We start from the raw sequence: 14,937 nt of genomic DNA on the forward strand, positions 1-14,937 counted from the left end.
GGGCAGGGGCCGTCTCTGTGCCAGACCAGAGGTTCCAGACCAGGACTGGGGCTTTTAGGCATCACCAAAATATGAACTGCGATCATGGGCATCTCCATAATTGGAGAACAATAAAAGCTCCCAGGCTGAGTTTTCCTCTTTGGGCCCCGACGGGAACGGCCGCCTGGTTGTGGGGGCAGGGAGACCACGTTTAATTCACATCCCTTCCTGACGCAGGCTAGAGCTCAGCAATGTTTGTGAGGCCTTGGCTAGGTTTACTAGGTCCCCCATAAAGATCAGGGGCTGCTGATAAGGGATCCCAGACCTGCAGCACCGGAGGAAGAGTCGGGTTAGCAGCCTGTACAGTTTAACCAACATTAACTAGAGCTGCTGACAGGCCACAAGGCCAGGAGGAGGATTTTACAGCGCTCTCGTTATGCAGCAAAAGCAGCTTTGCAGCGCAGACCTGGGGGGTTGAACGTGCTGCCCCTTTGAACGGGAGGCCCCGTGCTCAGCTGGGGCGAGTCCCGGGCACGCCGCTCATGCCCATACCCGCTCCCGAGGAGGGTTTGATGTTAACGCCCGTGGAATTAAACCGGGCGGGTATTTAGCAAAACCCTCTGGAGGCCGAGGTCAGTCCCTGCACTTCTCCCTCGCCCGCGCTGCTGGTGAAACTCCTGCTCTTGCTTTTCCGGATTGGGAGCCTCGGGGCCAATTCCGCTCCCTCCTGCCACATTCCAGCGGGGTCCCTGCCTCGCCGCCGGGAGCTCGGCCGCCGGACCTACAAACAGATCCTCCCTGCGCGCTGGGAAATCTTGCAAAAATCGCCGATCCCTGCGCCGAACCAGGCCTAAATCCTAACAAATGCTGCATCCTGCTTGCAGCCGGAATCACCCTTTCACCGTGCACAACAGGAAAGAAGGAAAGTCCCTAGAGCGGTGGAGCCGGGACGGAGAAAGGCCCCGAGGAAAACTCAGCGACTTGATTGTTTCTCTTCAGCGCGGCGGCAGATGCCCCAGAAACCCCCGTGTTGGCTGCCTCAGGGCCTGGTGCTGGGGATTCGCTGAACTGCGCGTGCGGAAACATCAGCTGCAGCCAGAGGAACCGGGCGTTTGGGTGCATCAAGACTGGCACAAAGAGCAGCCTGGAGAACGTACCGGCGGCACCCTCCAAATCAATGCGTCGGCCCCTCTGAAATTCTGCGTTTGGGTCAACTATCCCCTCTACACGCAGGATGTAGCAGCGCCAGGGCAGATCCAGAGACGGGCAGCAGGGAAGCTCGGGGAACTCTGAGTGGGGCCCACGAGGGTACCCGAGAAGTGAGCAGTCCAGCAAAGGGGGATCGGGACCCTCCACGCCGTCTAGCACAAGATCGAGGGGGCGCTCAACAATATCAACTGCGGCAAATCCTGAAGGGTCAAAGGAAACGTTTCTCCCACGGCACCTGCCTCGCCGTTCCCCCTTGCAAGGCATGGTATGGATAGTCCCGGAGCGCCCCTGCCCGCTGCGGCCCTCCCATCTCTCATGCAGAGGCCCGGCCCTTATTAAGCGAAAGGGAACAACTAAGGTGCAAGGACGTGAAAACCAGAGCGTCTGGAGCAGGATCATGCAGGCTTTGGCCAAGTGCAACAGCACGGGAACCTCTAGCTGGTCTACTTGGAGCTCACCAGTAGCATGCTGCTAGTGCACCTTTGCTCAGGCAATCCAGGCACGCATCTGAGCAGCAACCCACAGCCCTCAGGTTGCCACGAGCTCCTCGGAAGAGGCTGCAAACCGCACGACACCCTGCTCAGGACTCGGCTGGCCCTGCACTGGTCCTGGTGCAAACCAGGCAATTCGCAATTCCCAGACCACAGGTAGCTGGCAAGCAACGCGCACACCCACGCTCTGTGGACTCTGAAAGGCAGGGCCTCAAGCGTGCGCAGTGACCACGTCCACTAGTTAAGACTCAGATTTTGGGAAGGGATAAAAGGAAAGCTATAAAAAAAATATCAAAGAGCCCTAATAATCCGCACGTACTAGGCCACAGAGGTGACACTTTCCAGAAAACGCCTGGCAGCTTCATCTCGTTTCTCAGCAGAGAGCGAGCAGCCCAGCGGACTCGAATTACCGCGGCTTCCTTACTTCCCCAAAATAAATTCCAGTCGGCTTGCTAGCATACCACGCGGTACCGTCAATAATGACCGCTGAACCCCACGTGCTCCAGCAAACAATTAAAGGCATTTGGTGATGCAGGGGCCCAAGTTCACAAAACATCCCGCTTATTTATGAGTCTGCAAACCCTGCCATTGCTCTCCAGGTTGCTGGTTTGGCTCAGAGGGGTTCGCGGCAAAACCCACAAAACCATCTCCAGCCCATGAAAAGGGATCCGTCTCGTGCCTCCTTTAGACTCAATGACGAGATGAAGGATGGGAACATGAAATGGGACTAGAGGGGATGAGAACATAAAATTCAGCACGCAGGGGTGGCGGTGGTGGGGCTTTTAGGGCATGGGATAGAAAACCCAAGTGCTGAACACGAAAGCCACGCCCGTTATGAAATGTTAAATTCAATTTATTGCCAAGATGCTCTCTCAACAGTTGGTCATTCGCCACAATGAGAACTGAGGCAAGGCCCCATCCTGCTGGTGGGGCTGGACAAATAACCATCCAAGGAATAAGGGTCCAGATACCGGGAAACACCAGATTGCAGGCAAGGCAGGGCATGCTTCCTAACCTGCCCAGGTCCTTTCGGAGACAATATTGACGGTGGGTCACATCCTAGACAGCTGCCCTTCTCCCCCGCATTGCTTCCGCTTCATTATTTCTGGCCCCCCTTCGCTATCTGGAAACTCAGTGCTGCCTTGGCAGGAAATACCCGCTTGAGACTCTACTGCAAGGAAAGTAGCAGTGAGGGTTGGACCTAACGACCATCGCACGAGCCCGAAATCAGGCCAGTGGTCTTCAACCTCGTTAGACTCGAGGCACCTCTGGGGGGCCCTCGGAAAATGCCGCCTCTTAGTTTCCCCTCTTTTTTTGATTGCAGAAAAATAGTAGAGCCGTTTCTGTTGCAAAAAGCCTCAGAAAGACCCTCCCCCAACGGAGCGCTATTTGCAGTCTCTAGCTTGCACACCTAACAGTGCTGACATGGCGCAGCACCCCAGGACACCCTTGACAGGGTCTCAAGGCACCCCAGGGTGCCATGAATCACTGGGCTAAGCCCTCCAGTTCCCATTCAGGTGCCTGAAATAACTCAGTGGCCAGCTGGCCCCAGCCTCCAGCTGAAATCAGGGAAGTCTCCAGAGCGGAGAGTGTGAAAAGGGAGATAAGCGGGACTGGGAACCTCCAGGTCACCAACGCGCGAGCCCCAGCGCGGCCGAGGGAGCCGACATCAAGATGCCCCGTTAGGACGTCGTGTCAGACGGCACAAACTGAAGCACCCGGCAAGCAGCAGTGGCTCTGGGATGAGAGAAGGGGGCGACCCCACAGATTTACGCTCTCCGGGAACCAGCCCAGCTCGAAGCTTTGCCGCATTAAAACCGTGTGGCTCTTTGCAAATGCTCCGGCAGGCCCGGTCTGGAGATTTTCCGCGCTGGCCGCACACGTTCACTTGGCGACGGGGCTCTGCTGGGAAGCCCAACGGCAGGGAGCGAGCGGGACCTTGTCGGGGTGGCACCCCCAGGAGGCCCGATCGCCTCCGGCTGGCGGTGCAACCCGGCGCAGAAGCCTGAAAGCAGCCAGGCAGGCGGGGAGGGGGCGAGGGGAGAAAGCACCAGCTCCAGATAAGCAATTGTTAACATGATCCATATGGTACACCACTCGCCTTGCTGTTTAACCCGGAGGAGAACGGCAAAAGGCAAGAATGCGGAGGGTGCTCGGAGGGAGAAGGGAGGCAGAACAAAGGCTGCCAGCAAAGCCGCTCCTCGCAGCCGAGTGAAACGAAAACTAATCGTGCGAGAGGGAGCCACGGCAGCTCGGCTCCTCCGCGGCGCGACCTGCGGCAAGCACCCACCCGCGCCCCGCTTCCCTCCGCTCCGCCGCGGCTCCACACCCACGCGAGGCCCGGCTGCAGAAGCGGAGCAGTTTCCCTGCGTGCCCCGCAACTCCCGAGCCTTAACAGGGGCCTCCTGGCCGGCTGCAAGCGGCGAGCGCTCCCACGCCGGGCTGGGCTTTCAAAGGCGCCTGGCCAGGACGTGGTGCCACACGGGCCCCGGGGGACGTCCCCACGCGCTCGCTAGAGAGCCCGCAAAGAAACGCCGAAGTCGGGAGGGGAGCGCAGCGCAGCGCAGCGCAGCGGGACGCCGCACCCGCACCGCACCCGCGGGCAGAGCTTCGGAGGGAAACCCCGGGGGTTTCCACCGCATACAAACGTGCTAACACCGCATCAGTCATCCGAGGAGAGAGACAAACCCGCCCCCCCGCAACAGCCCCGCATTTCCCCGGCTCCCCCGCGGCGCGGACACGCGTGCCGGCCTCACCTCCTCATGCCGGCGGGGCCCTAGGGGCGAGCGGGGGGCGGCGCGGGGCCCCGCATCCTGCTGCTGCCGCCGCCGCGGCCGGGACCTGCGGGCTGCAGCCGAGGCGCCGCCGGCTCAGTGCTGCCCCCTCCCCGGCCCGGCCCCGGCCCCGGCCCCGGCCCGCCCCGCCCCAGGGACGGAGGGAGGGAGGGACGGACCCCACGCGGGACTCCGGCCCAGCTGCGCCCCTCGCGCCAGCTGTGCGCGGGGCAGGGGGCAGCGCGGAGCAGCCCTGGCCGGGTCTCGTCCCTGCGTGTGCGGCCTGCGACCTCCCCCGGGGGGACAGGGCTTCTGCCAAAGAAGCCCCAGGCACCCGGAGTCCTTTCCTCCCCCTCGGTTTCTGCCCCAAAATACAAGGTCGCGGTCAGCCCTCGCCCGGCGGGAAGGCGCGTGGTGGCCGTGGCCGGCCGGCGCGGCGCCCCGCGATTCACCTTGTTCAGGTCACCATCAAGGGGGAATGCTCCCTCGCTGCCAGGGGCCTGGCTTGTGAACCCGTCCCTCCCGCCACCTTGTCCTCAGCCACCAACACACAAAGCCCCTATTTGATTTTATTTCATTGCACCAGATCCGGTTCCTTCTTGACACAATCCCACCACAATGAGCTCCCCCCCACCGCCCTCCAGGACCTCTCTCCTTTCCACAGGGATAATGACACGGTTTTTTTTTTTACTTTAGAAACAGAGCAGCCTTCTCCGTTCCCGAAGACCGGCAAGTAAAATGACCCTCCATCAGCTAACGGGTTGCAGCAGAAATATGCGCTGAGCAGCTCCGATGGGGCCTAAAAGGAGAGCGTCCTCGCGGGGTGGGCAAAGAGTTTATTTCAAGCCGCGTGTGCGTGCAGTGCTCCTCCCGCCGGGCTGATTTTTTTCTTCCCAAATCAAACTCCAGCCGAACGGACCCAGCTCTGCAAAGCAGTTCCCTTTGGAGAGAGCTCTGCCGTCGGCTGGTGTTTTTGGTGACAGCCCTACCATCGTGGGGTTAGCCTGCACCTTGACATTTTTTTACAGCAGCTTGTTTGTGCAAACACCTTCCCGTGACCGATTTATGTCAGTGCAAGAATGTGCCCGTGTGGGTTCAACAGGAGTAGGTGAATGGAGCATTATTGATGTCTTAATTGGGGCCCACGCGGTCACTGGGCACTAGGGATAAGGCACCTTCTCTCACTCGCACGAGCAGGCTTCTGCGGCATGGCCTCCCATGACAGCCGGGACCGGGCTGCACGACTCAGACGCCCCCCTTGTTGGCACCCAGTGCAGGGTGGCATGCTGCTCAGGTATCCGTACCATCAGGGTGCCATGCTGCCCTGGTGTCATTGCTACGAGTACAAACCGCCAGAATCAGGCCTGGAGTCACCAGGCTGCCCGGTGCAGTCTGCAGGATCGGTGTCCTCGGTAGCGACAAGCCAGAGCGGCCGACTTGCACGAGGCGCCGTCCAGCGTGGATAACAAGGACAGGTGAGCGTAGGTCACAGAGCGCTGGCGCTACTAACCCACTTGAGGAAGAGCTTTGATTGCGAACCCTCACCTGCCCCTCTCCGCCGGGGCGAGACGTGCAAGGAGTTGGCCCCCACAACCAGCACCGTATCTCCGTCCACAGATGTTCTTTAAAAACATCCCTCGTCCTCGCATCAATGCGGCCTGCTCTTACCTGGCTCTAGTCGGCCCTACCTAGCGCCTGCAAGTCTCATCTACTTTCACGGGGCCTTCCAGCTTGTTTTCCCTGTTTGGTTGCGATGAGAAAAGCAGGACGTTGGTGACCCTGTGGCATCGGACACCTTCCTCCACGGGCTGGGGGGGACAGTGGGAGCATCTGGCTGGATTCCAGGGGTTCCCGGATTAGCTCCTCGGCTTCAGCCGCCAGAGGGGGCAGCAGCCAAAATGACTGCGCACAAATCCCCGTGACCAAGCCGGTGGAAACAAGGCAAGAATCAAAGACATGCTACATGTGTGCATGCGTGCGCGTACGCACCCAGGACGCGCTGTCGTGCCACAGGGACGCAGAAGAGGTAAAGGCACAACCCTCCCAGCGTCCCCGTCCATAACCGTCCTGACATGCAGCCCCACGGACACACAGAGGAATCGGACGGGTAAAAGCCCTTCCTACCCCAGAGCCCCGCGAGCATCTGGCTAAATGCACGGCTCACATTCCTTAGCTCCTGCGTCTCTTCAGGCCTGAGTGGAGCAGCGAACCGATCATCACAGCTGTGATAAGACCCTTAAAATAGCAGCTGTGTGGGCTGGGGGACTGGGTCAGGGAAGGTAAAGCTGTCCTGGCTGCGGGGCCCCCTGTGCATCCGCTCCTTTGAAGACTGAAATGCCCCGAACCCTGATGGACCGAGTTCTGCTGTCTGTGCTAAGCCAGGACACCCGCTCCCGCCGGTGGGGATTTTGTTCCATATATCACACATCATGGCTTTAGAAACAAGGTTTGCCACATCCTCTGAGAAGGCTCAGGGCAGGGCCGGAGCTGGACATGGAGCCCGTGCTGCTCCTGCTATGCCCCCGGACTGGACTGTGCAGCGCGGTCACGGGCACCGCTCCCAGCACCCGTACCGAGGGCATGCTTCGGGGCAGACGATCTGGCCCCATCATTGCCAGTAGCTTCAGGAGACAGTGTGCAACCTGGTGAGCAGAGAAGCAGAGCTGGCATGTCCTAGCGAACCGCACATCATTCACGTGGCATCAAAGACCCCCTGGCTGACAAATACGCCATCAGCAGCCAGTTACTTCTACCCCCCATGGCGTGGGAGACAGGGTGTGCATGTGATATGGCACCAACCTGCTCACAGCCCTCTCCCCTGGCGAGCCTGGCTTCTGTTCCAGTGAGCCACTTCCACCCCTAAATCAAGGAAGCTTCTCCGGGTGGCAGCTGACAGCCCGTCCCCACGCTCTCTGCCTTTCTTCCTCGCTGTGCTAGGTGCTAGATTTTCATATCCACGCAGAGAGCCCATCCTATAAAACTGGAGCAAGATGAAATGAGGCGGCTTCCCTGCTGGGCTAGAAAACAGAAGGCTGCCCCGATCAGCTGCTGCTGCGTCCGTCTGGACACAGATCGTGCAGAGATCCACTGAAGACACGGTGCCACTGAAGGAAAACTTCTTGGAAGAGAGCTCGGGAGGGAAGACTGGGATTGTTGCGGGGGCGAGGGGGCGGATAACAGGAAATCAAACAGTCCATCCGAATCTTCACAGTCTGCTCACACCGGGCACAACTGGGACTAGCAGCCCAGAGTGTCGCTGAAGCCAAGAGCTCAGCGAGGATCCAGAGGTCCTGGACGTGCCTGGGGCTGGCACAAGCATGGAGAAGTGGAGTGCTATTCCCACCCCCATGCAGAACACTGCTAATGACCCAGTGCCACTGCATACCCGGTCTGGCCCAGGCCATGAGATCTCCAGAGCAATGCTTCCCTCTCATCTACCAGGTTTTCCTCCTGAAGACCTGGAGTCACCTTATGAAGCTCATTAGGCTGGGGAAACTGAGGCTGTGGAGCGGCTTGTCATGGTCACACAAGTCATTTACTCGCACTGCGCTGTAGATCCCCAGTTGCACGGGGGGGGATAGCACTTCTGTATCCGCCCTGCCTGTTCAGAGGGCAGCTGTTTGGGGCAGCGGCTGTCTCTCGCCACGCAGTGCCCAGCTCAGCAGCCCCTGGCCTTTGGCTGAGGGTCCCCAGCCAGCCCCAAGCCCATACACCGATCAGCACAACCTAGGCCATGCAGGCTTCTGTGCATGGCGGCGCTGGTTTTCACTAGCTGTGCGCCGCGCTTGATTCACCTGGAAGGCAAGACCTGCTCGAAAGGCTCAGGCTCAGCTCATTAGGCAAGAAAAAGCACCATGGTGAGTACAGGGCTGCCCGGTCCGTTGTCACTAATCGCTCCCCCTGGTTCCTTTAAAAACAGACCGCTCATCAGACGGGCGCACTGGTGAATTCTTCTCTTGTTTGATCAACGATAGAAACCATCAGCAGAAATCTATGCTGACACCTCCTCCTCGGGCACACGGGGCTTTCGCCTGATCCCACGGGGAAGCTGACATTCCACACGTCACATTAGGATTTAACAACAAAATATGATAATCCTGGGCCCGAGGATTTCTGACATGTGATGCCTACATTTTTCTCCCAGCCCTTTGGTTCACGAAGGGGTGACGCATTGCCAGCTCTGCTTACACGTCTGCGGGCAGCAAGCAGCCGCGCTGAAAGCGGCTCTGCGCACTGGACAAAAATGATTAAAAGCCAAGTGAGAAACGGTCATTGAAGAGGCCTCTAATTGTTCAGTGTCCTCATTCCCGAGGGATACATCTGGGGCCGGGCTTTAATTCCCAGTGCACAGTGTTTAAAACATGGCTGGGACTGTGAATCTATGGGATGGCTTCGCCAAGATCTTGAAGTGTCTAATAGCCGGGCATGGAGGAGCTGTGCTGGACCCGTGGGAAACTCGGTCACAAAGGGAAGGATGGCTCTCGTGGGGAGGAGGTCTGTGTTCTGGTCCAAGCCTGGTTACTGTGTGGCTGTGAACAAATCATGTCTTTGCTAGACTCAGTTTCCCTAGCCACGCAATAGGGACAAGGATACCTGTATCCTTCACGCGCTGTGTTGAGACCTGTGTGTGGACCAGGCGTTATGCCCACAAATGCTGCGATTTCAGTCGCGCTCATCAGCCCTGGCCTTCTTCCTGACCCCAGTGAAAGTAAAGGGCTGGAAAGGGAGGCACTCTCTAGCCTCCAGCAGCCCTCCGTGTTGTTGCAGAGCCTGAATCTAATCCAGCCCTGGTGTGTCCGGAGGGCTTTGCTCCCATCATCCCCGTATCTGGGAGCCTGCCTAGTACATGGGGACCGAGCAGCAGCCAGGGCTTGGTTTGAAATCAGCTTCTGTGCTCTATTTCCCATGGAGAAGCCAGCAGTGGGGTACAGGCTAGGCTGTCTTCACAGTGCTTCAGCTCCACTGATCCCCGGGAACACCACGCAGAGCCCACTGCACAAGAACAAAACCAGAAGGCAGAGAGGATTATCTCTGCTGGAACATGCCCTGTCCTTCTGGAGCAATTAGCATGATCGGTTTAGCATGACCAGTCTCCCTCTCGCTGAATACTTTACTCTCCCCTAAAAAAAAAAGAAAGCAAGCCCAGTAAAGCTACATAAAATAATGCCTCTGTTGTATCTACTGTGCATCTGCTGTGTGTATGTTATAGGGTTTGGGACCCTGATCTTGTGAGCTGAACCGAGGCAGGCTTGCTGACAACAGCTGGCAGCATCCGATCGCGGCTGATGATTTGCAACAACTCTGAACTGGAAGAAAAAGGGGGGGGAAGGAAAGTGCAACTAGACGAGGGAGAAAACAAAGCCAAGGAATCAGCAGCAGGAGAAACCTGCCCATCGGGTCCAGGCGTGTACAACATCAGACCAGGGAAACAAGGTCTCAGGTCAAGATGAGCAACGCTCGGGAAAGGTTCAGCACAGACTAGAAACTCTGCCTGGCTCCCAAGGCCCAGAGAAGGTGCCTAGGCCTCGCTTTCTCGTGCAGGTTTGGGTGGCAGACGGGGCTCGGGGCTGCAGGGGAGGCGGACGCAGGCCGGGGAGTGGAAGCACGTCCAGCGGGTTCGTTCCAGGAGGTGAGAGCAGGAGCCGCCGGGGTGCAAAAGGGGTGTCTGCGCACAGGAGGGTGGCAGCCCCGGGACACACCGCAGCCCTGCTCCGATCTTTCCCTCCAGGGTAGTGGTCTGTGGGCCGGATGAGTTTTGGGATCCTCGCGGCTACATCCCAGATACGGGATCCCGGGAAGCAGCAGACCTCCCGGGCTAAGGGGTCGGGGCGGCTGGTCACACCCTTGGTCCCCCTCCAGAGGGAGTCTTCCAGGACGAGCACTCAGCGAGCGGCCTTAGGGAGAGCAGGGGTGGTAGCTGTGGGTGAGCCTCCCTTGCCTGCGGGAGCTGGCAGCTCTGCAGGCTCCGCTGGGGCTGCAAGGGGTCTGTACCGGTTGCAGAGCTCCAGAGCGGCGGGGAGCCTGGTGCACCGAGCCTGGGGCCGTTGACCACCTTGGTCCAACCCGCTGGCCGGACGGTGTGGGAGATCCTCGAGTCCTCCCTTGTCCTGGAAGGTGACTTGGTCTACCCTCCGCCTCCAGGGGCTGACGGGCCTGGCAGTAGGAGTCTATCTCCCGCTCGCCATCCCTGCTGGCGCGCAGTCTCTGGATCTCCTCTATCTGGTGCCGCAGACTCCAGAGTGGAGCAGACCTCGCCAGGGGAGGTGGCCATGCTCCCAGTACCGTGTGCCTGGAAACGTGCCAGGCAGCCCCCGCAGCCCAGAGTCTGGCTACTGATGGGATCCCTTCCCTACTCTAGGGCTCGCTGGCAGGGCCTCGGGCCCTCCCGCTCACCCTCCCGCGCTAAACTCCCACGCCGGTCCCAGAAGCGCGCCTGTTCGTGCATCCTGTTTGCAAGGCTTCCTGGGGGCCTGGGTGAAGTAGGAGCCGGAGTGGGGTGGGGGGTGGAAGTAACCCTCCTCGGCTCCACTCAGCTGCCCTGCAGCTGGGCTACGTCCCTCCTACCACGGGCCCCTGCTTACCTTCGGGTAGGCCGGGTCTTGCCGGGGGTCTTGGGGTCCACTTTGGGGGACCTGGGGGTCCCTGGGTTCACGGGGGTGCAAGGGGCTTCTGCCCATGTGTCTCTTGCCGGAGCCGGGTCTCTTACCTGCTCCCGGGGTGCACACGTGTGGGCTCAGGGCTGGCTGTCCTGTTACTGTGCCACACATCCCCGCGTCTCCCTGTCTGCCCCACTGCCTCACTGGCACTGCTGGAGCCAGGAGAGCACCCTTGGGTGGAAAGCAAAACCAATACTGGTGCCCAGGTGGGTGAGGCTGCTGGAAGGGGTGATGAACCTGAATACGGTATGTACACACGCACGCACATGCAGAAGTACACCTTGAGGCATACACGTCTGATGGACCGAGGGGGCCGCTCAGCAAAGGCCGATTGGGACCAGAGGAGCCCAGGAGGGACCTGCTGCCTGTTCAAGGAATTGGGCTCACTCGTGGACACGTAGAGCAGCCTCCCTTCCAACCAAACCAGCACATGAAAGGCACGGCGGGGAGTGAGAGGGAGGGTGCGGTAGTCTGAGCCAGCTACGGGTTACATGACTGCCAAGGAGTGCTCCAGCGCGGGGAGCCAGGACACCTGGCTTCTCCCCCAAACCCTGGAACGGGAGCGGGGTCTAGGGGGTAGAGCCAGGCTCTGGGACCTCCACACCTGGGCTCGCACCCAACCCCCAGAGCCGTGGCAGTGGCCCCTGCGGGCTGGGAGGGGGCCAAGGCAGCTGGGAGCCGGCGTGGGGAGGTGGGGGCCACGCTGCCGCCCTTCCTGCAAAGCAGCCGATTGTGTGCACTCCCTGTGCATGAGTGTGCCCGGTGTGCTGGCACAGGGACCCTTCGCAACCGGCCCTCGGCCTGCGGGCAGACGGGGCGTTGGGCATCTCGTTCTTCAGCTGTTCCTGGCGGGCACTCAGTATCATGTGGGACCGGCAGGATTCACAAAACACTTTATTTGTAGAGCTGTTATCACAACCGGCACCAAAGCTCAGCACCCACCACCCACGCGCCCCAGGATGACCTGCCAGGGGAAGGCTGCCGTGTGCTCGGCCATGGGTACAGAGCAGGGGGCTAAGACCTGGCTTGGGGCAAACCCTCGCCTGGGCTCCCCGCCTCCCCTGCACTTATCCCCCAGTCCTGATCCTGACTCCCCTCCTGCAGCTGGGTACAAGCCTGGGGTCCAGGCTGCCAGCCCCATTTAGCGCAGCATCCTGCCCCCTCCCAGCCCCGGCCCTCACGGTGGCAGCAGGAACGGAGAAGCCCCCACCCCAGGTGGTGCGGCTCCTTGCTGCCCTCAGAACCACTCGAGGAGCCGGGTGCCCAAGCCCACGCCCTAGTCCACGACACCCCCGAGCGTGCGGGACAACAGCTCGCCCAGCCAGCCCAGCACGGTGCTGACCCCAGAAGGCCGGCTCCTGGCAGGGCTCTCCTCCTGCAGCCGGTGCAGTTCTCCCTCCGTGCCAGACGACTCCTCCTGGAAGCGCTCATGCAGCAGCACCTCCTGCTCCTGCGGGGACACGCGTGTCAGCCCCCATTCGGCCTTGCATGGCGCAGCGCGACCACCCTCCTGCCCTCGTTCCTGCAGCTTCTGCACCACTGTCCAGTCCAGCTCCTCCAGCTGCGCCTCCCGCTCCTTTTCCAGGTTGTCCATCAGCTGCTGCACGTGCTCCTCATGGCTGCGCCTCTGCTCCTCCGGCTTCTGCTGCAGCTCGGCCTTCTCCTGCCACAGCAGCTCCTGCTCCCGTGCTGCGGCCTCCGCCCTGGCACGTTGGGCTGGGGGTGGCGTAGGGGGTGCGTTATTGCACCCGCCGCCCCTGGAATCACGTCACATCCAGCCCCTGCCTCTGGCATCACTTCACGCAGTGTCCCTGCCCCGCGCACCTTCCACCTCCTTCTCCTTCTCTGCCAGGGCCTCGTCAGCGCGCAAGATGACCTTGGCCGCTGGCTCCTTGGAGGTGAGGAAGTCCACCAGGGTCTTGTCAGCCTGGGCAAAGGGCAAGAGGGACAGGCGTTTTCCAGGGAGCGCCGAGTGGGGCAGGGGCCTGCCCTTCTGGATCCAGCCACTGCCCAGGCGCCCGCCCAGCTGCCCACATCACTCCAGGCAGGGGCATGAAGGCAGGGGGTGCCCAGGACAGGGATCCTGACACCCGGCTGCCCCCAGGTGCCCAGCCTGGGGGTGCGGGATCCCCGGGAAGGCCCTAGCGGACTGGACAGCCCAGCTGGGCCCTACCTTTATCCCCTTGCCCGGCACCTGCCGGTAGCACTCGAGCATCTCCCCCGGGTCGCCCAGGAAGTGCTGGTAGCCGCCGGACACAGCGTAGGCCCCATTGCAGATGTGGGCATCCAGGTCGTGTGAGACCTCTGCGAGCATGGCCTGGCAGCGCTGCGAGCATGGCCTGGCAGCGCTGCAAGGATGCCCGCTCGTTACACTGGCAGAGCTCCTCCTTCTGCTGCTCCAGCCGGCGCTGTGGGGAGAAGGACGTGCGGGATGGGCATGAAAGGCATGTCCCAGCAGTGGGGCTGGGCCAGAGCAGCGATGCCCCCGGGGCCATGGGACTTGCCATGAGCTTCCCCTGGAACTGGCGCGTGTCGTCCTTGAAGGCGCGCGCCATGAACGCAGCAGGGTGCAGCGCCAACAGCTCCGCCAGCGTCTCTGGGCAGTGCCACCTCCGGCCCCAGCACCGCCTGGTACCGGGCCACAGTGTCCTCCACCGCCGCCGCGTTCTCCACCTGCGCCAGGGCCAGCAGGCGCTCTTGGGGCAGGGCACCGCCCCGCTGCGCATGGTGTTCACGTAGGTCACCACCACGTCCCCCAGCACTGCGGGCGGCATGGCTCAGCGGTGGCTCCCCGGACCCACTCCGGGACAGACGTGGGCCTGGTACTGGGGCCTCTGTCCTCCCCTTATGGGCACTGGACATAGCAGAGACATCCCAGAGACACCCCTTCAGCCCGGGACTGGCACGGCCACGTGGCAGAGCTATGCTGGGGGAGTCTGCTTCGTCCTTGCACTGCTTTGCGGGGCAGGGGGACTCCACAGGGTCAGGTCCCTTCCCGTGTCTCCTGGGCCTCATGCGTCCAGCCTTGCCCAGGCTCATAATGTCTCCGCAAGTCCCTCTGCTTTCTGGGGCCTTACTCGGCCCCGTTCTCTCCCACCAGCAGGCTGGCCCTGGGCATTGCTTTGGCCTGGATGTGCTGCGTCAGCTCCGTCATGTGGCTGGGGCTGGCTCAGGAAACGTGGATGACAGCGCCCCCGAGATGGGGACAGACCCCGCAGCCCATTGACCCGCCACATCCCCGCAGCTGGGCGCAGCAGTGGGTTGTTACCCAGCCCCAGGGCCGAGGATACTGCGGCTGGTCCATGGCACGCTGGTCGGTCGTGCGCAGGCTGTTGTACACCAGGGTGCTGGAGAGCAGCACAGACAGCGCAAGATCCACGAGTCGTTCTTGGTGTTGCCCTGCAGGACCCATGCACAAGCCCCATCTGACCCAGGCTGGGGGAAACTGAGGCACCGGAGGGGCAAAGGGACTAGCTCTCCAGGCTAGGACCCAGATATCCTCGGTCCAGGGCTTTGGGCCACAGAGGCACAGCCAGCTCCAGCTTCCCGTCTCATCTGCTTGACCTGCACCATCAATCCCCAGTGCTTGGAGCCCAGTGCGCCTCCACCCGGGGGAGGGAGACCCCAGGTGACACCCCAGACCCCGCGCGGTTCGCAGCTGCCCCCTCCCAGCAGCCTTGCCAGACCCCACACCATGCTCCTAGCAGCCCCCAGCGCCGCACCTCGCTCACCTTCGCCACGTCACCCAGCCCCTCGGTGTCCAGCAGCACCAGCATGTGGTCGGGCCGGCGCGGGTGGGGCAAGCACCACATCCAGATGCCCTTGGTG

General features: G+C 61.2%; 2 protein-coding genes across 2 annotated transcripts in view; both read right to left on the reverse strand.

The window, feature by feature from the left end:
* Positions 1 to 4,525, reverse strand: part of FIGNL2 (fidgetin like 2) — a 30,172-nt gene extending 25,647 nt beyond the window's left edge. Inside the window, exon 1 of the mRNA XM_019497584.2 lies at positions 4,436 to 4,525. The gene's annotated coding sequence lies outside the window, so the exon portion shown is untranslated. The remainder of the gene's footprint in view (positions 1 to 4,435) is intronic.
* Positions 4,526 to 11,986: 7,461 nt separating this feature from the next.
* On the reverse strand, positions 11,987 to 13,869 carry LOC109285708 (guanylate-binding protein 1-like). The gene is made up of 3 exons (XM_059718259.1): positions 13,283 to 13,869; positions 12,934 to 13,036; positions 11,987 to 12,825 (listed from the first exon to the last, which is right to left on the reverse strand). Exons 1-3 carry the CDS (start codon positions 13,421 to 13,423, stop codon positions 12,386 to 12,388), a joined length of 684 nt encoding a protein of 227 aa, XP_059574242.1. The 5' UTR covers positions 13,424 to 13,869; the 3' UTR covers positions 11,987 to 12,385.
* Between the last annotated feature and the right edge of the window lie 1,068 nt (positions 13,870 to 14,937).

Source organism: Alligator mississippiensis, chromosome 15 (assembly GCF_030867095.1).
Source record: "Alligator mississippiensis isolate rAllMis1 chromosome 15, rAllMis1, whole genome shotgun sequence".
Taxonomy (NCBI): Eukaryota; Metazoa; Chordata; order Crocodylia; family Alligatoridae; genus Alligator; species Alligator mississippiensis.

Coding starts and splice junctions, on each gene's coding strand:
- LOC109285708 (XM_059718259.1), bottom strand. CDS start 13,423: ATGCTCGCAGAGGTCTCACACGACCTGGATGCCCACATCTGCAATGGG. Junction 13,037..13,282: donor TGCCGGGCAAGGGGATAAAG/GTAGGGCCCAGC, acceptor CCCTTTGCCCAG/GCTGACAAGACCCTGGTGGA. Junction 12,826..12,933: donor GAAGGAGAAGGAGGTGGAAG/GTGCGCGGGGCA, acceptor CGCCACCCCCAG/CCCAACGTGCCAGGGCGGAG.